This window comes from Patella vulgata, chromosome 4, assembly GCF_932274485.2.
Source record: "Patella vulgata chromosome 4, xgPatVulg1.2, whole genome shotgun sequence".
NCBI lineage: Eukaryota > Metazoa > Mollusca > Gastropoda > Patellidae > Patella > Patella vulgata.
This window is the reverse complement of record NC_065882.2, coordinates 7972555-7996418: the sequence shown is the minus strand read 5'-3', so window position 1 is coordinate 7996418 and position 23864 is coordinate 7972555. Positions and strand designations below refer to the sequence as shown.

The 23864-nt window shown below is 36.5% G+C and overlaps 1 protein-coding gene across 2 annotated transcripts; it reads left to right on the top strand.

The window, feature by feature from the left end:
* The first annotated feature begins 634 nt into the window (after positions 1-634).
* LOC126819074 (uncharacterized) lies at positions 635-23117 on the top strand. Of its 2 annotated transcripts, XM_050546902.2 has the most exons (12): positions 635-845; positions 1661-1770; positions 2625-2691; positions 6588-6749; positions 7824-8765; positions 9774-10148; positions 10974-11354; positions 12939-13127; positions 15306-17841; positions 18535-18664; positions 20605-20697; positions 21255-23117. In XM_050546902.2, the coding sequence occupies exons 4-9, from the start codon at positions 6608-6610 to the stop codon at positions 17318-17320; spliced, it is 4044 nt and encodes a 1347-aa protein (XP_050402859.1). In that variant the 5' UTR covers positions 635-845; positions 1661-1770; positions 2625-2691; positions 6588-6607; the 3' UTR covers positions 17321-17841; positions 18535-18664; positions 20605-20697; positions 21255-23117. The 2 variants fall into 2 exon arrangements, with proteins under 2 accessions (XP_050402859.1, XP_050402860.1); XM_050546903.2 differs by lacking the exon at positions 1661-1770.
* Positions 23118-23864: the final 747 nt, after the last annotated feature.

Here is a 23864-nt window from a genome sequence, read left to right as displayed (position 1 = left end):
ATATGACACACTTGTTGTCCATACCACGCAATAAGTCATTACTCACTATGACTATAGTGCAGTTTCAAAACTATGATTGTCTCGATATGCGAAATGAAATGGTTCTGAGTGATTCTCATGAGTTAGATGTTCTTTCTCGATGACTTTCGAAACAAACGATAAATTTGATAAATTTGATTCGAGATAACATTAGGCAAATATAAGTGCACCAGACGATATGATTTATAATTTGATAAATACATATGTTGTATTTGTATTCTCCATTGCCAAAATATTAGCTATGGTATAAGTTAATTCTGAAATGCAAATTAAAATTGTTTATGAAATATTGTGACAATAACAGGACATGGGGGCTAAAGACTATAGGGATAGAGAAACATGAGCGCTGAAACAATATTGTTATCTTTACAAATTATTAATAGAGAAAGTATGCTGGTTATTTAGATACGTTAACGCAGTTAGAGTTGGTCATTGCATTTATTCAAGGATAAATTCTAAAAGCAGGTGATAGGAAAGTTACTATTTCATATTTGGCAAGAGTGACCCATCACGTGATTAATTACATCATAATTAGCCAATAGAATAATTAATGGGTGTGAATCTGAGAATATATAATTACTAGAGAGCGGGTTAGAGAGAATGACTTTATTATGCTTGTAACTTTGTAACCTATATGTAGCAGTGCTTAATATAAAATGTGGTAGTGTTCTTACTGTGTGTAACCATAAACTTAATGAGTGGCAGAATAAATACACAATATTTAAAGTGGAGTCCTAAGAAGAAAATAAGAAACAAACGCGGCCAGAGACAATACTAGACGATCATGGGTTGTTCCAGAATATGTAGTAAGAAACGATGCATGGGTTATATGTTGGATGTGGCGACCGGGTTTAGCATCGACCGCTCTCTACGTCTGACAAACAACCCATGGTGCTACACCTCTTAACCCTGCTGTCCTTCCTCCTCTAAACCATCAGTAGACAAAATTTAATGGCGGCCTGCTGCCTCTTCACATTTATTCAATTTTCAAGTAACATTTTTATGATACAAAATCAAAATATAAAAGTAATTGCAAAATTGGGACCCTTCAAATTTTAACCCCAGGATTTTTGTTCTTATAGACTTTAACATTCTTTTTTAAAGACGCATTATGTAAGAATTGGAAAAAAGATTTTGCCGTTCTTGCTATAAAGCTTAAACATACATTATGCAAGAGCTAAATCTGCCTATTGCAGGTCTTTCTTTAGGCCTGAAATTTTATCTAAATTATTAATTAGACATTAAATAACTTATCCAGACCATATTCAACTCGCGATGTCATGGCTAGTCTGTGATATTTACTTGATTAGGATCTGATATGCTGCTCAACTTTCATTCATGATTTAATCATGAAATGGATAATCGCAACTATGTTTTTTTTATTGTGATGACGATGATCGAGGCTAGGCCCAAAATTCAATGGCTAAATTTCAGCCAAATTTCTTTATTCTGTGCGAATTTACAAAATGTAGCGTAGATTGTTTATTATCGTTAAAGCTCTTCCGTGGCACTGTTTTAAAGTAAATTGGTTGTATAATATATGTATTAGAAGATTTGCAGGTGTTGTTAAGAACATTTGGGCCTTTTTGAAAAACTAATCCTACTTTTATTTTTTTAAAAGAGTCGTGGTGGCTCAGTGAGTAAGGTGCTGCCTTGCTATCCAGGAGGTGGCTCAGTGAGTAAGGTGCTGCCTAGCTATCCAGGAGGTTTGATACCGGAGGGCCATTCAAGGTACAATGTTCAGTCGTTCAGATGGAACATAAATTGTAGACCGTCAATTTCTATCTGATTTTAAAAAACGTTTAAATATATCACCGTTACACCATAATGCATAATGATGGTTGAGTTTGAATTTCGTAAAAAAATCGGATCGAAACTGCCCGACAGAATGGCCGGTTGCTCCTTGTTCATCTGGATTTTCCAACGTGGTTTCCCCTTGTCAGTGGTGCAGAACGGAGGGCCTGGCAAGGACAGCTGTCTAGTCTTTCGGATGAGACGAAAAACCGAGGTCCCGTGTATACATTGGAATGCACGTAAAAGATCCCTTGACAGTTGGCATTCGATATAAGAGTAGGCGATAGTGCCGCTGCCCGGGCAAAATTTCCCTCATACACACTGTATGGCGTATGCCCTTCTTCATTAGCCCAGTATAGGAGCAGAACAGTAGGATGTTAAACCCCATTTTATTTCATTTCATTTCATTTCTGTAAACATAGGTTATGTGTAATGTGTTCACAAAAAACCCCAGGTAATTTTGCTTGCTGAAATGTTTTTGCTATATAAAATAGGGACTTATTGAAAGATTTTAATCGTTTTTTTTTCTTTAAAAAAAAACAGGACAATAAAACATGTTAATCTACTAGATGTTGAAGTGTATGATTGGGTTGTATAAAAACTATCAAACCTGTTTCGAGAACAGGTTTAGTTGAAGTTATTTTTAAATACATGTACATGATGTAACTATTCAATATACAAAAGGTGGGTCACGTGAGAGCATTTATTATGGTAACATACCCTAGTTACTAACAACAAACTGATATAACATAATAATATCTATTACATATATATATATTACATGGTCATAGAAGTTGAAGACTACGTATACTGGAAGGCACAAGGCCATCATATAAACTGTCAACCATCACCCGAAACGTAAGTTTGAATTGATTGAATATATTGTACATTATGTTAAATTATGTTTATCACTTTTATATTACGATATTGTACATTGTACACGCCCTATACTATTCCACCTGTAAGCCCCCACCCCCTCCAATCCCCCAACCTCATGACTAAGAGCAGGTGAAATTGTGTTTTCAACACAATTGAGCAAAAACCCAGGATGATGACCAATGTTTAAGACAATTAGTGCATATAACAAAGGCCTATCTCCATTTCTTGAATAACTCATTTGAATTAAAATTATTTCTGAAGTATAGAGATTTTGATGGTTTATTTCATTTAAAATATTTTTGGGGTTTATTATTATGCATTTTTGCTGTATTAGGTAGAAATTACTTTTTTTTAGCTGAATTAAAACTATGGAAATGATTAAATTAAAAAAAAGATAACGCCCCAAACAGTCGCCATATTTGTTTTCAATTTATAGAACAAACATGGCAACTGATGGCGGGTATTCCACGCCCACATCCAGTATATGCACAGTGTGTACATCCGGCTTGCTATATTTCAACTACCTCACGCTTGACTGCACATGGTTGAGTTCTTTTTTTCACTATCAGCTTATTGAAAATATTATTGCTACACAATTATTATGTTTGAATCAGGTACATACATAGGCGTAGGAGAAGGGAAAATTTATTTTCGGGCAATGAAAAATTTGACGACCTTTTTTTTCTATTAACGTTTAGAGAAAAAATATAACTAACTTATTTCTAAGAGATCCACACTGCCCGAAAAGTATCTTCCCGTCTTTTTCTTGTCCACTGCATGCCCGAAAATATGCCCGAAGCTCTCTTTCTCTCATGATATGTATGCCCGAAAAAACGGTATTGATTTCGGGCAATTTTCTCTTATGCCCCCCTGGTTTACTTGGAGCTCCTACGCCTATGGGTACATATTATTTATTAATTGACAAAGTCACAAAGCATATACTGGATGTGGGCGTGTATACATGTATGCACATTCGAGTAGATGCACATCTAAATATTTACATTATTACAGAGAGAGAGAGAGAGAGAGAGAGAAATGGGGTTTAAAGTCCACTTGACACAAACTAGGCCATTTCGGGACAATATATATATGGCTTAATTTTATTTCAATAATTCGCTTGGGTGTAAGGGTCTTTAGCGGTGTTAGGAAACAGGAGGACCCGGAGAAAACCCTTGAGGTTGAACAGGCGACCCTACTCCTTGTCACGTACAACCGGGGATTTGAAACCACACCAGTTGACTCAATGACAGGCCTTATAATACAGCGTGCGCATGCTAACCATTCGGCCATCCAATCCCCCACATTATTACATGAATTATATATTCAAACAATGTGCTATAGATCACCTTAATAATTGACTTGTCTTAATTTATCAAGCATATAGTTTACCTCTTAATTCATAGCCGTATGAACCAGGCGGTGGGGCAGTGTGGGGAAGCTACCCCCCCCCCCTCCCCAACTCTCGGGCAATGTGACTCTTCGGGTAGACAAAGCGAATATATAGTTCATTTTTAGTTTGCAAAATAAAATGCTTGAAATTTGATAAAAAAAACTAATTTTATTTTTCTTTATATTGAATGCCGCGTATTTGTACTGAATTGACTTTAGGTTAAAGACTCAATACCACTCTTGTTGTAACTGAATAATATGTCCCAATCTTTATTCTGGTCAACTAATTGTACTATTTTACAATATTCCAATTAATTGGTGATACAAATTTCATCTTAACACACCTAATTTAAAAAATTGGAAAAATTCATCAACTGTATGATTTGAAAAGCCTGACGTAAAGCTTTTCAGATGTGACTTGGATTTAAAAATATTTTTGAACCCTCTGGACAAGTAAAATAGTACTTAGAATAAGGCCATTTTTTATTTTCTGGGGCTGTCAAGCCAGCAAGAGTATTATTGTCCCTTTAAAGCACTGTGTCTGCTGGAGCGAAACATTGCGTAATATATTGATACTGCATGAGGCGTTGGCCGAGTGTTGTTTCAATATATTACGCAATGTCTTTAGCTCGAGACCATTAAACTATACTTAAACTACAGACACTATCTCGCACATGCTTTTCAAATATTTCATCTAGTATAGATAGTGTACAATTGGCAAGTTGTCCCGTACATTATTGGAAGTAATGGTACGCCAACATCAAAGGATGGCGTCACATCTGTATTTTAATATTTTTTATCGAACAAAAGAATGAATGAAATGTGATTTAATGTCTTACATTTCTGAACCAATCGGCAAGTGAAAATGGGTATGCACCATGGAGCGTGCTACAAGATATTTATGTTATTTTATATGTGCAAGTGGGAGGTTGAGTGGCTGAATGATTAGCACGTGCGCGATGTACCATAAAGTTTGTCATTGAGACATCTGCGTGGTTTCGAATCCCCGGTTGTACTTGGCAAGAAGTAGGGTCGCCTGTGCGACATATTTTATTCATCGATTATTATAAACCAAGTGCCAGTGAAAAAAAAAAACCTGCCCTATAAATAATAGAAGGTTTGACCATGTTGATAGGGCAAATTCAAAACACGCAGTCTTACAAAGTTTGGGTGGGGCATTTGATAGAGAGGGGCAGATCAAAATGGCCAAAAAGGACCAAAATTTGCCTTATAAGTAACATGATCAGGTTTATTTCTAAAATGTTGTCATGTGACGTCTGACTATAAAATTTCAAAATCCGACCAGAAAAATTGGGACAATGCCCATTTCTCACTGCCCCAAAAAGTGGTAAACTCAAAATCTTTATTTTGCAGTCAAAGACTTGTTTCAATTATAAAACATAAGTCTTCATTAAGTATAGTTTAATGGTCAAGAGCGAAACATTGCATAATATATTGATACTGCATGAGGCGTTGGCCGAGTGTTGTTTCAATATATTACGCAATGTCTTTAGCTCGAGACCATTAAACTATACTTAAACTACAGACACTATCTCGCACATGCTTTTCAATGAAATACGTCACGCGAGTAAAATATTTCATCTAGTATAGATATAGTGTACAATTGGCAAGTTGTCCTGTACATTATTGGAAGTAATGGTACGCCAACATCAAAGGATGGCGTCACATCTGTATTTTAATATTTTTTATCGAACAAAAGAATGAATGAAATGTGATTTAATGTCTTACATTTCTGAACCTATGGGCAAGTGAAAATGGGTATGCACCATGGAGCGTGCTAAAAGATATTTATGTTATTTTATATGTGCAAGTGGGAGGTTGGGTGGCTGAATGGTTAGCACGTGCGCGCTGTACCATGAAGTCTGTCATTGAGTCAACTGGTGTGGTTTCGAATCCCCGGTTGTACTTGGCAAGGAGTAGGGTCGCCTGTCCAACCTCGTGGGTTTTTTCCAGGTCCTCCGGTTTCCTCCCACTGCTAAAGACCCCTACGCGCAAATGAATTATTGAAATAAAATTAAACCATGTGTTAGTCCCAAAATGACCTAGTTTCTGTCAGTGGACATTAAGCCCCATTTCTCTCTCTCTCTTATATGTGCAAGTACAATGCTGAACCTTGCCAGGCCTCCGCCCTGCACCTCTGATTTTCTCTGCCAACTTTAGGATGGAAGCCATGACTTCTTGTCTAGTGAGCCAGTGTAATACTCACTACTCACTGCACAAATAATACCTGTAGTACTATTATTGATAGTCGCTGTCCAGGCAGCTATGGTTCAGCTACCTTTCAGCAAAGGTGTCATCTGTGCACTCATCATACTACATGCCTTGTCAGGAGTTATAGGGACTTCAACAGTTTATGTTACTGATTGTCCATCTTTCTCTCTCTCTCACCCCTCTCTCACCCCTCTCTCTCTCTCTCTCTCTTTCTCTGGTTCCTTTATTATTATCATTATTAACTTTATTGGCAGGAGCATCCATTCAGGGCATCATGTCTGGCAAGATAAATAATGGTGAAAGACATTCAACTGGTAAAAATTCAGTCCCCCAAATAGAAACACAGCCATCACCTAGTACCAGTATTAGTGCAGATACAGTATCAGCTTTAGTTTCACAAACAGAAACTTTACATGGTAATACTATTGACCAATTACACCCTATATTGACCAGTTATAAAGATAAACCATATTGACCAGTTATAATAATAATAATAATAATAATATCGTCATTTATAAAACGCGTTAATACTGAAGAAAACAGTTTCTAAGGCGCTGATTTTTTTTTCTTTTTTTTTTTTGAATTTTGAAAAACACTTGATTTGTTCACAATCAGTAGCTAATATGGAGAGCTCTCAACTGCTGCTGCAAAGCACAAGGGAGATAACTCTGCTGTCCAGCTAAAGCTGATTTTATTTTTCAAAATTGCTTTGCAGTGTTTTCGCATCTATGTTTGCCTTCCAAATGCTGCAGATTTAGATATGTGGCTAGGTGGGTAAGGCGATGACTCGCTAGCCTGGAGGTCGGGTGTTTGATCCCTGCATTGCCCGAGAAAGTACATCCCGATTTTCCGACGTGGTTTCCCCTTGTCAGTGATGCAGGACGGAGGGCCCGACAAGGACAGCTGTCTAGTCCTTCGGATGATAAGAAAAACCGAGGTCCTGTGTAAACATTGGAATGGACATAAAAGATCCCTTGGCAGTTGGAATTCAATATATAAGTAGGCGATAGTGCTGCTGCCCGGGCAAAATTTCCCTCATAGCACACTGTATGGCGTATGCCCGTCTTCATTAGCCCAGTATAGGAGCAGAACAGTAGGACGTTAAACCCCATTTCATTTCATTTCATTTATTGATTGTCCATATTGTTTTTAGTCAGAACCATTTTAAAATTCAGTCTATCATTAAAATCTTTATTCATTCAAATAGAGATGGCCTTTATTTAACTGCACATGATTTAACTCCTAGTGGTGCTGGGGGTAGGTGGGTTTTACTTCATTGGTCGACTCTCAGCTTCATTAGTCCAGTTGGTGCAAGAAAAGTAGGGCATTCCCATCTTCATTTCACTTCACACTCTCAACCATTGAATACCAAATACCCTTTAAATGCCAATAATGGTTCTCAGTCTGACATTGTACTTAGGGTATGTGCTATTGTACTTTTATGATATTTCAGTTGTCTAATGTTGTTTTATTTTTTTTTTCATTTTCAGAAATCAGGGTATCCATTATAGGAAAGACAGGAGTTGGTAAGAGCGCATTAGGAAATGCGCTGTTACAACAAGATAACTTTAAATCTCAACAACAGACTACCTCAGTAACATCTGAATGCAGTTCAGGACAACGACATCTTCAATTAAATGGCGTAGATACCTTACTAAAAGTTGTGGATACACCAGGTTTGTTTGACACAGGTAACAGTAACCAAACAATAGCTAAGGAAATCGTTAAATGTATTAATTTTTTATCACCAGGGCCGCATTTGTTCCTCTTTGTCATCAGAATTGACTTAAGACTCTCACAAGAGGACATAAAAGTTCTTGAGTATTTTAAAAATACTTTCGGTGAATTAATTGATAAATTTGCCGTTGTTGTGTTTACTGGGAAAGATCAACTGGATGATCGAAGTGAAGAGGATGCTATGCGTGAACTTCATGCTCAGTTATCAACATTTAGTGATGTTTTTAAACACCGTCGATTCGCAACGATCAATAACAAAGATAGAACAGAAGGCAAGATGAAAGATGTTGACAGAATCTTACAATTACTTCATACAACTATACAGAATAATGGTGGGGACTTTTATAAAAACGAAATGTACGAAGAGGCAAAGAAATTATTTGAAGCAAGAATATGTGATGAAGAAGAAGACAAACAGAGAGCTTTGGCTGAAATAGACCAACTAAAGAAAGAACTCGATAAACGGATTCACCAAGAACTGAATTGGCAGAAAGAGAAGGAGCAATGGACTGAAGAACGTGCTCAATTTATTGAAGATAAAAGAAATAAAGAAATCGATTTGGACAAAAGAGAAATGGAACTAAAACAAAAAGAAACTGAAATTTTGAGAATTCAACAGTTAGAAAGTGAAAGACAATCAGCAACTAGCAGACAATCATACACTGAATTAGCCAGTACTTCAACATATCAGCATGGTAAGCTACCTTTAATCACTGACCTATAATCATATGTTACTATCAGGAGATGGCCACCTTCCAGACTGTTCGTGTTATTTTTATTACGCATTTCTTGTAAATCATTCATTTTGAGTGAAGTCTGTATCATTACACTCGGCAAACCTCAACAGATTCCAGTAGTACCCTATAGCCTCGGCTGTATGACAAAGTCTGCCATTGAACTACTTTCAAGTTCAAGGATTACCAGTGACGTTGCCCATGATGACGCAGATAGTGTTAAAGCATGTAATACCACGGTTGTGGACCCTCTAGAAGTCACAATTTTTATTATACTCCCACATTTTAATGTGGTCGTATACTGTCGTCTCCCCCGTCCGTCCGGCCGGCGCCACAATTGCTTGTGGACGCTCTAGAGGCTAAATTTATACACATTGACTTTAAATTTATACACAGTGTTTAAGGTCTTGAGACGAAGAAGCCTATTGATTTTCAGCGATTTCCGATAATTACTGACTGAGTTATGGCCCTTGATCACTTCAAAAAATCTTGTGGACGCTCTAGAGGCCAAAGTTAATATCCGATTGATCTTAAATTTATACGCAGTGTTTAAGGTCATGAGACGAAGAAGCCTATTGATTTTCAGCGATTTCCGATAATTACTGCCAGAGTTATGGCCTTTGATCACTTCAAAAAATCTTGTGTACGCTCTAGAGGCCAAAGTTAATATCCGATTGATCTTAAATTTATACGCAGTGTTTAAGGTCTTGAGACGAAGAAGCCTATAGATTTTCAGCAATTTCCAATAATTACTGCCAGAGTTATGGCCCTTGATCACTTCAAAAAATCTTGTTCAATTTTAATGAAATTTAAAAATATGTTTCTATCCGAAAGTTCTTGGTTCCTTTTGATACTTACGCAGGATTATGCCCCTTATTGTACGAAAATCACTTTTTTAGCCTGTTCTCTATCCATCTCTTGTAAAATGTGGATGTATCTTGCATGGCAACCTCTTGTTTATCTTTACAGCAATTAGAAAAAATGAGAAACGAATACATAATGTGAGTGAGGACATAAATATATCTCGTCCAAAGAAAATCAGATATGAACCAAGATGTAAAGAGAGAGGAAAGATGCGTAAAGACGATGAAGAAAACATTAAAAAAAATTTTGTGTTTCTACTGGATAATATAACTGAACCAGAACGTTTATTAGATCGTCTGTTTGGAAAATCAGTTTTTGATAATGACGATATGGAAAATATTAGAGGCATAAAAGGAAAAAGAGCTATGAAACATGAACTACTTACCAGATTGCTTGATGGCGGGTCAAATTCCTACCAAAGTTTCATTGATAGTTTAAACGAAGAAGGCTACACGACAGTAGTTGAACAATTACAATCAAGTATGTTTATAAATTGACTAAATTTTTACTGGAATACTGCAGTGGCGGCGCCAGGGGGGGGGGGGGGGAAGGGGGGGCAAATTAATCTGGTCTGCCCTCTGTTTGCCCCCCCAATAATTTTAGAAAATAAAAAAAAGTATTTGTGATAAGTTTCGGTAATCAATACCTTCTACGGTGAATAAATCCCACATCCCCACTCAGTCATAAACTTGCATGTTGTAGAGCATTTCCGACAGTCTATTTTTCAAAATTTTCTTGGCAAGGTCCCCAATGGACTTGCTACTTTGGCGCTCACGAGGGGAATTTGTTGAGGTTCGCAAGTCCGTTTGTTTGACATTTTGTTCTCTAGTCGGATAAACTAGTGATCAAGCCACGAACGGTATCTGGGCAGATCTATTTATCTCGACGATCGGTGCCTGACAGAATACTGTAAGACCATGTTTCCGGCAGTCTATTTTTCAAAATTTTCTGGGGGAGGACTCGCTACTTTGACGCTCATGAGTGGGCTTCGTCGTGATTCGCAAGTCCGTTCGTTTAACACTTTACCTCATCGATCAGTGGCTGAAATACTGCCAGGCTGCATTTCTGGCAACCTGTTTTTCAAAATTTTCTGGGGGAGGCCCCCTACCCCTAGTTGAAGCTTGTGCCTTTGCCCCCTTAACCTTGGACTTTGCCCCAGCTTTGCCCCTCCAATCACTGACGGCTGTCGCCGCCACTGGAATATTGATTTTCTACATCATAAATTCATTATACTCTCTCTCTCTCTCTCTCTCTCTCTCTCTAACAGGAAAAAGTAATGTTATTTTACAATATCTTTAAATTCAGATACTGTAATACGGCACCATATCAATCAAACCTATGGAGAAATATCTGGTTCCCAAGGGAATCAGTTAATGATTAGAGAAATGGGTGATAGAAACCAGATGATGCTCAGTGGAATCGATGAACACTATGACGTATCACATTCAGAAGTCGGAAACAGATCAGATAGACACAAGGAATGTGGCGAGGTTGATGTTGTGAAAGTTGTGGTCAAGAAGTCAAACAACACTGTCATTGTATCAAAGGTGAAATCTGACTATAAGAACATTCGAGTAAAGGAAGAGATAATATCAAAATCCGGATATCAGGTTAAAAATATTGCCAATTATGTTGTGTATGAGAACCCCGAGCCCATGGTTAACTATGCATTAGAGGATGAGCAAGGTAAAATATTCATATTTATATACTTGTAATGGCTGATATGCTTTTAATGTTTATTGTCATCACCCCTGTCCGTTTGTGTGGCATTCACACTTGCTTGTGGATGCTCTAGAGTCTAACGTTAATATCTGATTGACTTTAAATTTATCCACAGTGTTCAGGGTCATAAGACGATGAAGCCTTTCAGTGATTTCCGATAATACCCTGTTTATATGCTACATCCTATAACTAGCATATTTCGGAAGCAATGGTCCGATAAATCCCTCTCTGTCCATTGCTGGATTGGCTTCTGATATTTGAGCTTTTGAGGGAGTGTGTCTATTTTTCCCATTCAATCAAATCTATCCCAAGTAAACAACAAGACAGCCCTTTGTTTAATCGGGGGTCTTCCCTAAAACTCTGGACAGTGATTTAAGGTATTAAAAACGGTGAAATTATTGTTCGTCTCCAAACTGTATTGTTTACATTGTATTTGTTTTGATAGCCACGTTTGTCACACAATTAGTTGTTCTGCAATATTCTGCTATGCACTGGTTAATTGGGCATAATAAAATCGTGAGTTATGACGTAACGTTATGTAAACATTGTTGGGGTTTGCTATGAAATGGGGGGGGTATTAATTTTTAAGATTAAGCCATTAGTATTTACAGAGTATTATTAGTGCTATTGAACCAATAGTGGTCTAATACTTAAAGGGAGATAACTCATTTACTAAAATCTTCAAAGAGTGGGGCTGTAAAGGTCACTTTTACAAATCGCCATTTCCCTAAATAAATATTAACTCCATTTCGTACTAAGCTTTTCTTCATTTCTTCCACAGGGATCAGATCCAGGATGCGAATTCATTTAAAGCTTACATATGAAAAGCTTAAAGGAGCTAAGTCGCTAATATTTGGGACCTAGAAATTGACACAAATGAGTAGCAACGCATACAATAATGTAATATGAATGTATATAAACTGATTTACATTCAATCATTTCTGTTTTTACTGTAATTTCTAATCAGTTAGGTTCGGCGAAATACACCAGTATTCTCAATCGAATTTCAATCTCTAGCGTCTGGTTATTCCAGTCTACGCCGATAGTATTTATTGGGCATGCTCTCCAGATAAGAATATAGCGTCACCGTTTGACATGACTTGTGAAATATGCCTAGCCTCGTTTTTCGAGTCCCTTATTACAAATAGCACTGAACGCATTATGGTACACGATTCGTGTACCAATTTTAAAATGTTTATTTTGTCTTAAATATTGGCTATCAGAAGGCCATCTTTTCCCGGTAAGATCACAACATCAATGTTGATTTAAATTGACAATTCGTGTTTTCAATGTCGAAGATTTTGGATGATATTGAGTTAGAGACTTAGCTACTTTAACAACATATTTGGTCCAATTTGGGGCTCTGTTTAAAGCGTACTGATTTTGTTACGCAGTTAGCAAGTCATAATTTGGAACAGAAATTTGCTTCCATTACAGCAATGTTAAGTGGGATTAGCTCTAATCAAACGAAACACTGCAAGGAGTATTATAACTAGTGGAATCACAGCCTTATATATTCTAATACATTGTTTATATATTATATTTTAGAAGATCATGTTGAAACAGCTGATGTAGCAGTAGATATGACTGATGATCAGACAGCTAAAACGAGTGAACTAGTAGGCCTAGCGATTAAACAAGAACCACTCGATATTGATGAGACTTATGGGGTAACACAACCAACTATTCTGTCATCCACCACAAGACAAGATATAGTTTACACTGATGATCAACAAGGTATAATACAATTATTAGGTATTACAATGTCTATCACCGTCTGTTCAGCGCCAATTAGATACCCATTATCAAACTGTTGAGGGAGATAGGTGTTACAAAGGCTAAGTCCGTTCTCTAATCCATTCAGATATCTTTATTAAACATACATTATGCAAGAGCTAAATCTGCCTATCGCAGGTCTTTCGTCATTCCTGAAATGTTATCTAAATTATTAATTAGACATTAATTAACTTATCCAGACCATAATCAACTCTCGATGTCATGGCTAGCTTTCGATATCGACTGGATTAGAATTCTATATGCTGCAAACGCTCATTGATAATTAAATCAAAACAATGGATAATCGAGACTATGCTTTTTAACGTACTAACTTTAGTAATGATGAACGAGGCTAGGCGGAAATGTACAAAGCTGATATCTCGGTTCATAGTGGACCAATTTGACTGAAATTTTCAACAAATTACCTTTACATTATCTAGTTTTTAACTATTATGGCGAGAACTGTCAGCTCTTTATCTAATCTCCCATAATGTATCTTTAAAGTATTGTTCTAAAAAATCAAAAGGGTGAGGGCAGATGAATGATGTTCTTAGTCTAGGAACATCCAAGTTCCTTCCGATCAAGAGTGGTGGGGCAAAGACATTGAACTAAGTTAGTTCTGGTTTCAAATCTGGCCAAAACATTATCAGGATCTGCTTTAAAATGACCGAGATTGTCACGGGAATCTGGCACGTTTCTGATCTGCAGTCAAGTGTTTTTACACCCATCTTGCAGAAACTTCTGTTGTTGGCAATAATGTGCTAAATCCCCTTATTAGAAGGGGGGTTGGATGGCCGAATGGTTAGCACGTGCGCGCTGTATCATAAAGCCTGTCATTGAGTCAACTGGCGTGGTTTTGAATCCCACTGCTAAAGACCCCTATGCGCAAGCGAATTATTGAAATAAAATTAAACCTAGTTTGTGTCGAGTGGACGTTAAACCTCATTCCTCTCTCTCTCTCCCCTCATTAGAGATGCCTAAAACACTGGAAATAGTCGACTGGCCGTTCATCGATCAGCCATCACCATCTCATACACCCAGATAATGTTTTCTTGAATGGTTGATGGCCTTCCAGGACGAGGGTCATTGTCAAAGCTTAAATTCCGCTGCCCACTTATTTAAAGGAGCTTAATCGCTAATATTTGGGACCTAGAAATTGACAAAAATGGGTCGCAACGCATATAATAATGTAATATGAATGTATATAAACTGATTTACATTCAATTGTTTCTATTTTTACTGTAATTTCTAATCAGTTATGTTCGGCGAAATACGCCAGAAGTCTCATGTGAATGGCAATCTTTAGTGTCTGGTTTTTATAGTCTACACCGATGGTATTTATTGCGCATGCTCTCCAGATAAGAATATAGCGTCCCCATTTGACATGACTTCTGGAATATGTCTAGCCCTGTTCTTTGAGTCCCTTGTTCCAAATGGCGCTAAAACGCATTATGGTACACGATTTGTGTACCAATGGTAAAATGTTTATTTTGTCTTGAATATTGGATATCAGAATCTCGTCTTTTCCTTGTAAGATCACAAGACCAATGTTGATTTGAATTGACAAATAATTTGTGTTTTCAATGTCGAAGATTTTTGATGATATTGAGTTAGAGACTTAGCTACTTTAATATGGAAAAAAAAGGGGCATCATCCCCTAAAGTGGAGACCATGTTGGCATGTATCAAATTGAATGTGCATGCCCGAAGCCAACTGAAGTCGACAATTTTAAGCCGATTGATTCAGGTGAAGATAAAGACTGAGTTGTTTTAAAACTGTTTTATTTACCCCAACTGTCTGTTCAGACAACAAAGATAACCTAGTTTAATGATGACCCAGGCCCGAGTTCATTAGGCATTCTCAGACTTAAGTTAAGAATTTACTCAAAATTGTTTGCCTTATTTTAACTAAAGTATAGACATTTATAAATTTTTGTGTTGTTTTAATGTATCAAATACATCAATAAGAAACTATGTGCAAAGTTTTGTGTTTCTGGATCAAAGACATTTCTCATAAACAGTAAATTCTCAACTTAAGTCTGAGAATGCTTTGTGAACTGGGGGCCAGGTTTTTTTTACCAGAGCCAGAAAGGGTAGTCAAATACAGAATTTTACTGATATGAATATTATATAATTTCAGATGATGTTAAATTAACTACAGTTGATACAACTCAGACATCTGTACAAAACAAGCTGCGGTCCCCTAGCTCTATTCAACCATTGACCACCACATTATCAACTCCAGTATTAAACCAACCACTTGTTGTGTATGAAGATGGTTCAAAGTCAGAAAACCACCCAAAAGAACCAAATGACGATTCTTCAATGACTGAAGCAATTAATAGTGAAAATAAGCTTGCGCCACAAAATGAAAATAATAACACTACACCGGATGTAATAACAACTAATTGTAATAAAACAACGGACAACAATATAATGATTGATGTGGAATCAATATATAAAACTTGTCAATATGGTACACTTGATGAAGTCGACAATTTAATGCGTAAAAATATGAGTTTAAATATTACTGACAGTTTGGGACAAACACCAGCATTTTATTGTGTTATGTCTGACATACATCCATTAAAGAAGTTGAAATTACTTGTCTTTGCTGGTGCCAGGCTGGATGTCACATGTCAAGGTGGTTTTAGTATATTACACCAGACTTGTCTGTATGGTACAGCAGACTGCATAAAATATTTACTAGAAATAGGTTTTTATAAAGAGATTAGAGATAATAATAATAGGACGCCTGTATTTTATTGTATTCAATCTAAAGTAAGTCCAGTAGAGAAGCTAAAGTTACTCTACTCTGCTGGTGCTAGCTTTGACGTTAAGGATCATGATGGTTGTAGTATATTAGACAAGGCTTGTCTGTATGGTACAGCAGACTGTTTAAAATGTTTACTAGAAATAGGCCTAGATAAAGAGATTAGACACAATAAAAATAAGACGCTAATATTTTATTGTATACAGTCTGACATAAGCCCAGTAGAGAAGCTAAAGTTACTCTACTCTGCTGGTGCTAGGTTTGATGTTAAGGATCGTGATGGTTGTAGTATATTAGACAAGGCTTGTGAGTTTAGTACAACAGAAAGTGTAAAATATTTATTGGAAATACGCCTTGATAAAAATGGTAGAGATGTATATAATAGTAAGCCAGTATTTTATTGTCTTCGATCTAAAGTAAACCCAGTAGAGAAGCTAAAGTTACTCTACTCTGCTGGTGTTAGCTTTGATGTTAAGGATCGTGATGGTTGTAGTATATTAGACAAGGCTTGTCTGTATAGTACAGCAGAGCGCATAAAATATTTACTAGAAATAGGCCTTGATAAAGATATTAGACACGATAAAAATAAAACGCTAATATTTTGTTGTGTTCAATCTAAAGTAAGCCCAGTAGAGAAGCTAAAGTTACTCTACTCTGCTGGTGCTAGGTTTGATGTTAAGGATCGTGATGGTTGTAGTATATTAGACAAGGCTTGTCTGTATGGTACAGCAGACTGTTTAAAATGTTTACTAGAAATAGGCCTAGATAAAGAGATTAGACAAAATAAAAATAAGCTAATATTTTATTGTATACAGGCTGACATAAGCCCAGTAGAGAAGCTAAAGTTACTCTACTCTGCTGGTGTTAGCTTTGATATTAAGGATCGTGATGGTTGTAGTATATTAGACAAGGCTTGTCTGTATAGTACAGCAGACTGTTTAAAATATTTACTAGAAATAGGCCTAGATAAAGAGATTAGACACGATGAAAAAAATAAGACGCTAGTATTATATTGTATTCAATCTAAAGTAAGCCCAGTAGAGAAGCTAAAGTTACTCTACTCTGCTGGTGCTAGGTTTGATGTTAGGGTTCGTTCTCTTAATATGTTACATCTGGCTGGTCTGTATGGTACAGCAGACTGTTTAAAATATTTCCTAGACATAGGCCTAGATAAAGAGATCAGACACGATGAAAATAAGACGCTAGTACATTTTTGTATATGGTCTGGCATAAGCCTATTAGAGAAGCTAAAGCTGCTCTACTCTGCTGGTGCTAGGTTTGATGTTAAGAGTTATAGAGGTCTTAGTGTATTAGATGAGGTTCGTACCTATGGTTGGACAGAATGTGTAACATATTTGCGTGAAGTAGGCCTTGATAAATAGAAGATAGATAAGGATACATCTTTATTTTAGTAGTTAATAATTTTGTTAGGACTAAATGAAAATATTTTGTTTTATTTTGATGTAAATTTGAAGATTTGTTATAAACCATTTTCTGTCAATATCAACAACATTCTGTACACAGACACACTACCTATATACCTGCCATTAAAACTAGTACCGGTAACACATGATTACAACATCACAGGTCAAGGTCACAAACTGAATAGCATGAATAGAAAATTAACTGTTGTGATGATCAGGAAAGTCAGTTTTATCCCAATATTCTTTTAAATAACAACACAATGATTTTGACTATATTAACCAAGAGATATGATTGGAGAGGAATCAGAATAATATTTGAAATAAGATAAGAGTTTTATTGATGTTGAACCTGTAATGATAGAAGAGGACCATGCAGTATCTTGTGGATGTAAAACTAAATTTATAAATTATAGTTTATCCAGAGCTGTTAAAACTAAATACCCAACATAATACAGGAAACAATATATTTGCTATAGAAGGTAAGAAAAATTGAATAATTTTTGTGATTTTACCAATTGACATCCACTTTTCGGATGTTAGAGTTAAAATACCCAAACCATTAAGATTGTGTATGAAAGTTATTTTCAGTCAATCTGATTAAAACACAGATCCTATTTCGTTTCGTTTTTATAGTTCAAAATTTCGTTTTACTTGTCTTTACTACACAATAAGATCTGGAAGAGTTGTTATCATTGATGTGTTCTGGATGATGTGAGGGTTTAGCCAATGAAACGGTCTGTTACAGCGAGCTTACAAAATTCATTTTGTCATTAAAATACTTGAATACCATGAATTAAGATATTAGATGGATAATTACTTTATGAGGTGTTGCTCTTCATTTGTTTTTTGCATATTGTAAATGCAGTCTCCAAAAAGAAAATCGAATCCCCGGTTGTAGTACGTGACAAGGAGTAGGGTCACCTGTCCAACCTCGTGGGTTTTCTCCAGGTCGTCCGAGTTGCCTCCCACTGCTAAAGACCCCTACATGCAAGTAAATTATTGACATAAAATTAAACCATATGTTAGTCCAGAAATGACCTAGTTTGTGTCGAGTGGACGTTAAACCCCATTTCTCTCTCTCTCTCTAAAAAGAAAAAAATGACAGCCGTTGAGGACTGCTCAATTTAGCTACGGGGGACGTATGTTTTATGTCTAGCAACCTATGTTTTCAGAGCTGCTGTGTTCCAAAATAAACCCTCATTTAAATATGTTTGTGATTATTTGATACGTGATTGTATCAAGAGATATCCACTAGAAAACTGTCCAATGTGTAAAAAACATGTTTTGGCTAAAGATCCGGAGGTAATATTTTTAAAAAATTTTATTGTCTAATAAAACCAAAGATTCAAAAAACTTGACAAGACTGTATAAGGCCCATAGATAGCCCAAGGGCGAACGGCACTGTGGACGCGCCTCCCTCCCGAGAAGTGTCTAGGGTGCTCTCCCCCCAGACAAGTTTGGAACATAGGGTTTGAATCTGAGGTGAGGAAGTATGAAAATAACGAAAAATTTCAATTTTGAAGCTGAATTTGCGATATTGGCATATTATGATATTTTGATATTTAACATTATAAAAATTTGAAGGAAGGAATACGAATTCATTCGTAAGCGCCTATCCAATCTCACTCGGCATTATGGACGCCCCACTAATGATATTATGTGCACCCATGATCTTGTTGTGGGCGGCCCACCAATCACGGCCTTAGGGGCACCTCTCTGGGATGAGGCGCCCCACCAATCATGCCGTTTTGGGTGCCCTATTGATCAATCTCACTTGGCATCATGCATTATATTGCGGCCCAACAATCATATATTTCCATTATAAGGCACCACACCAATCTTGTCATTATAAGCACCCCAACAGGATGAGCTACCCCACAGATCACGCCGTTTTAGGCACACCATCAATCAATTTGTGGTGTTAATCGTGTGATTCGACATGTTTGATGAGGCGCCCTTAGATTCTAAGGCTTAGAACCAAGTAAAATTGGTTGGCGCCCTGCCAATCGGTTATGGGCATGTTGGTTACTGGCTTCGTATTGCGTCTAATGGAAATTTTATTGAATTAAATGTGAAATAATCAATTTGAGAACCGGTACATTTTAGCATAGATTAAACTGTGAACAATTAGATAATGTGAACAATTAGATAATGTGAACAATTAGATAATGTTTGAAAAATACAAATGATGATCAGTGACTTAAAGGGCTAATTTCGATAATATTTTGGAGAATAAAACTGCTTATTTTTGTGTTAAAATAGCTTAAAATCCTCTACCTTAGGGATGAGCAACTAACTCAGTATATATGATACGTTTTCAAACAACTTAAACCTGTCAGTCTTCATCTGGAAATGGAGATCTGTGTCCCAAGGAGTATTATTTGGTGTCTGATAAAACCAGACTTTAAATTTTATAAAAATAATGTGTAGGTGAAATTTACCTTTCGTTATCAAGTACAGCACGTGGGTCATTCACAGTATAGACCTCTAAAGGAACGGGCATCGAATCTCAGGTCACTCGACGAAACAATTGACCCGAAATCTTAAAAGGGTTATGTGTCCGGATAAGCAGTTTGGACGTTCACGTCCACACGACTCAATATTTTGAGCTGAAATTTTGAGACAAGGTAAATACACCACTCCTCTATATTTTGGTGCTTAAATTTAATACGTTCTCGGATTTTTATTTTTGAGACTCTGTTCAAATCGGGATAGTCCCTTTAAAGTAAATTATTAGGGCTGTGTATTGCGGCCAAAAATCGTATTGCAAGATATTGCGAAACTTGACAAAATGTATTGCAATACTTCGATAAAGTCAGGGTTTATCACAATGCACAGTTTTATTTTGAATAGTTTTATTGTTTTTACAACTTTGGTCTTGGACACTTATTGTTTACTACAAAGCCTATAATGTGACTGATTATATGAATACACATTTCACTTTATTATTTGTTTTTACAACCTTGGTCTTGCCTTTGCAGACTTATTGTTTACTGCAAAGCCTAAATAATATGAGTGATTATGAAGTCTTTATAAACACTCTAGCTAATGTTTGAATATAAAATTAAACTAGAAAAATATTGATACGGCACAAATATGTATGGATACAATGTATGACGGATGATCATATTGCAATATATCAATATAGCAATATTTTTTGACAACCCTATAAATTATCAATGAGAAGTTTAATCATGCAACAAAATCTCTTCTATATTAGTAGTTAAAATATTCTATTTCAGAATCAACTGAAAGGTCAATTGAAAGAGTTTATTGTAGTCATCTGTTTCCTAATGGTTGGTTAGATACGTACATGAAAATACCTCCATTTATAGGTAAATATTTATAATACTGCTGAGGGTCATGGCGACTGGAAGCCTGGCGTGTGACAGTCTTCATTACCTCAGTTGGTAAATTCTATTGTTTGACTCATGACGTCAAATGGCAGACTATCGCCATTGAAGAGATGACAACTGTCAAGATTGGTCGCATTATTTCTGTTACGTTTTTTTTGTAAATCATTTTTTTTTCTCCATTTTTAATGAAGCCTGTGCCATTTCAGGCCTGGGACTGTACAGCGCAGTGGACGTTTACGGCTAGCCCCCGGATCCATTCACTGATTTAATATTTGTTTATTTGGTGCAATGTCTGTTTTCTGTCTTGTCCACAGGTTTATCTTGTAGATTTTTGTTTTGTGTGTAGTGCACTTACTATTAGGGTCTTCCACACAGAATTAACCATTTTGATTCAATAAACAAAGAATAACACGTGCTCTATCCAGTTACTAAATGCCTCTAAAGGATTACAATTTGATTCACTAAAACATATCAGGCATGGCTCCTTTAACTTGTGCTTTCAAAGATGTAGCTTATGTTTGTTTGTTTTTTTTCAGGAGGTAAAAAATGTTCTTTCTGTGACAAAAAAAATTATCATGGAAAAATGGAAGGTGTCAGCTGAAGTAATGGAGAATAGATGGGCACATAAACAAGCTAAACAAAGAGAACTAGAAGAAGTTGTAGATTTTTTAATAGATTGAAATAATTTATAATACACCTCTACTTTTGTCGATAAAAATACCAAATATAGTGGACCCTGTTACATCCGACCTCTGAATACTACGACACTCTGTGAAATCCGAAATCATTTTCATGTCCCGATTTATTTCCTTATTACTTCAGCCAAAAAAGCTTTTAGTAATTCGTATTCTGAATATTCTGAATTACGGCATCAATCAACCGTCCCATCACACGAATTCCATTGAATCCACATTGTATAATCCGGCCTTCAATCGGGGGGTGTGAAGCCACAAAAGATTAACAAGCAATCACCAATCAATTATCAGTGAGTTTAAAAACTCGATCGCGTAGGTCTTTGTTGATTACTTTGATAATTTTATAATCTCTTGAAAGACAGTTGTGACAAATACTCAAGAATACCCACAAATTTTCCCACGAATTCACAGTCGTAAAAATATTCCTAGTACCTGTTGGAGACATTCGTTGCGCATGCCGATAGAACCGGAATACCTAAGTTTGTTCACCCTACGATCTCTCAGAAACGTTTATGACGACCTGGATATAGAATGACAGATTATCAATGAACACGTGACACCAAAGACAAGTGTGCGATCAACTGAAGACGCTGAAGAAGATAAACTTGACCTATTCAAAATGCCTACGCATGTTATATGAAATAAAAATTAATGTAATATAATTTTGAATGTACAGAAAGGTTTACCATTTTTAAAGGGAATAACGTTCTGGGGATTCGAAGCTACATTATAAATAATATTTCTGGCTTTCGAAGTTACAATAATACACTTCCGGTTTTGAGAAAACTGAGTATTCCGACACTCTGCTTAATCTGACATATTGTAACGATCCCGTACAATGTCGGATTTGACAGAGTCTACTGTATATATTTCACAATCTCGGCTTTAAATTTATAGTTTATAATAATGTACTTTTACATGGAAAGATACCATATATGTATATTCTACAATCTCAACTTCAAATTTACAATTTACTAACAAATATATTTATTTACATTTTATTCAATGTCTCTGACATCTGAGATATTTAGAAAACCTTTACAAACTACAGTATTGTAAAAATTGAATCTCTGAAAAAAACTCTCTTCAGTATTTACAAAGATATGTTGAATTGAAAATGTGTCAATATTCAGAATTCTCTACAGTTGATATAAACGAGATACGGGATATGATCAAAAGCCAAGGCCAGGGGCGGATCCAGGAATTCCAGAAAGGGGGTTTCATGCTGCCCCCACTTGGAAGTGCGAAGCCCGGCCCTCGGTGGGCAGACTGACTGGCAATCAACCAAGTCACCAACCGGCTCATTTCGGAGTAAATTACGACGGGGATCACTACCATTTTGAAGTATTTTTGTTCTCCTTTCCTGCAAATTGTTCACCACTGCAAAAAATGGTGGGGGGGGGGGGGGCGCACGCCTGAAGGCCACCTGTAATCTTCGTTAAAATCTTTTGATTGCTCTCTTTTTAATCCGACTCGGGAGATTTTCAGTTCTAACTTTAATTTTGTTTTCTCAAAGATGCATTATATACGCTCGTAAGATTTAGATAAAGAGCTGGCAGTTCCTGTTGCTCGTGGTGGGCATATAGGAGGCTTGAGTCAAGCTCCTGTCTGTGTCTTAAAAACATTTGTATGATTCCTACACCCTTCTCACAAATTATAAATAGTATTTATTAGTAAATAAATAAATGTAATATTGTTTTTAAATCATTTACATATCATGAAAAACCGACATCCAGTGTGTACATATTGGTGTGCACGTAAAAGAACCATTGGCAGTTGGAAATCGAGAATTGTTCATGGAAAGGCTGGCACTGTCTGGGCAAAATTCTCCGACCTTGCATTGGCCACAAAACCATAGAAATAAAAATCATAATATGTTTGTTGCTACCGGCAAATGACTGTCAGCAGTCTTTTTACATGCTTGCCACTATGTTCAGGTCTGGACCTCGGTTTTTAATACCATCCAAACTATTTGTCAATCGCACACAGGTGAAGGTCAGGCTTGGTATTCTAATTGCTTGAATTTATCCGGGAGCCTTGGTAAACTTATCAGAAGGTTCTGGGTTTGATTCCAATGGAACGGAATAGTTTTTAGTTTTTCAGGTGGGACAAAAAAACGCCACTGTCCGGACAGAACAATTAGCTGTTAAACCTGATTTCACTTGAATTGTGCCAGTGCTTGGATTTTACAATAATTATCCGAATTATTATGGGAAATTACGGCCAAGAAATCTGACTTCTATCCTGTTCTGAAAAGAGGGTAGACTCAGGAACAGAAGGTCGCAAAACTGAATATTAATAGACATGGCAAGGTTTGGGGGCGTTTGGAAATGTGTACCATGAAAAATTTATGAAACATTTTCTTTTTATTTTGCTGGTACCAAACAGGCATATAGGGAGGGAGGTCCTTAAGTCGAAAATTTTGTGGAATGTGGTACCACACAGGCACAT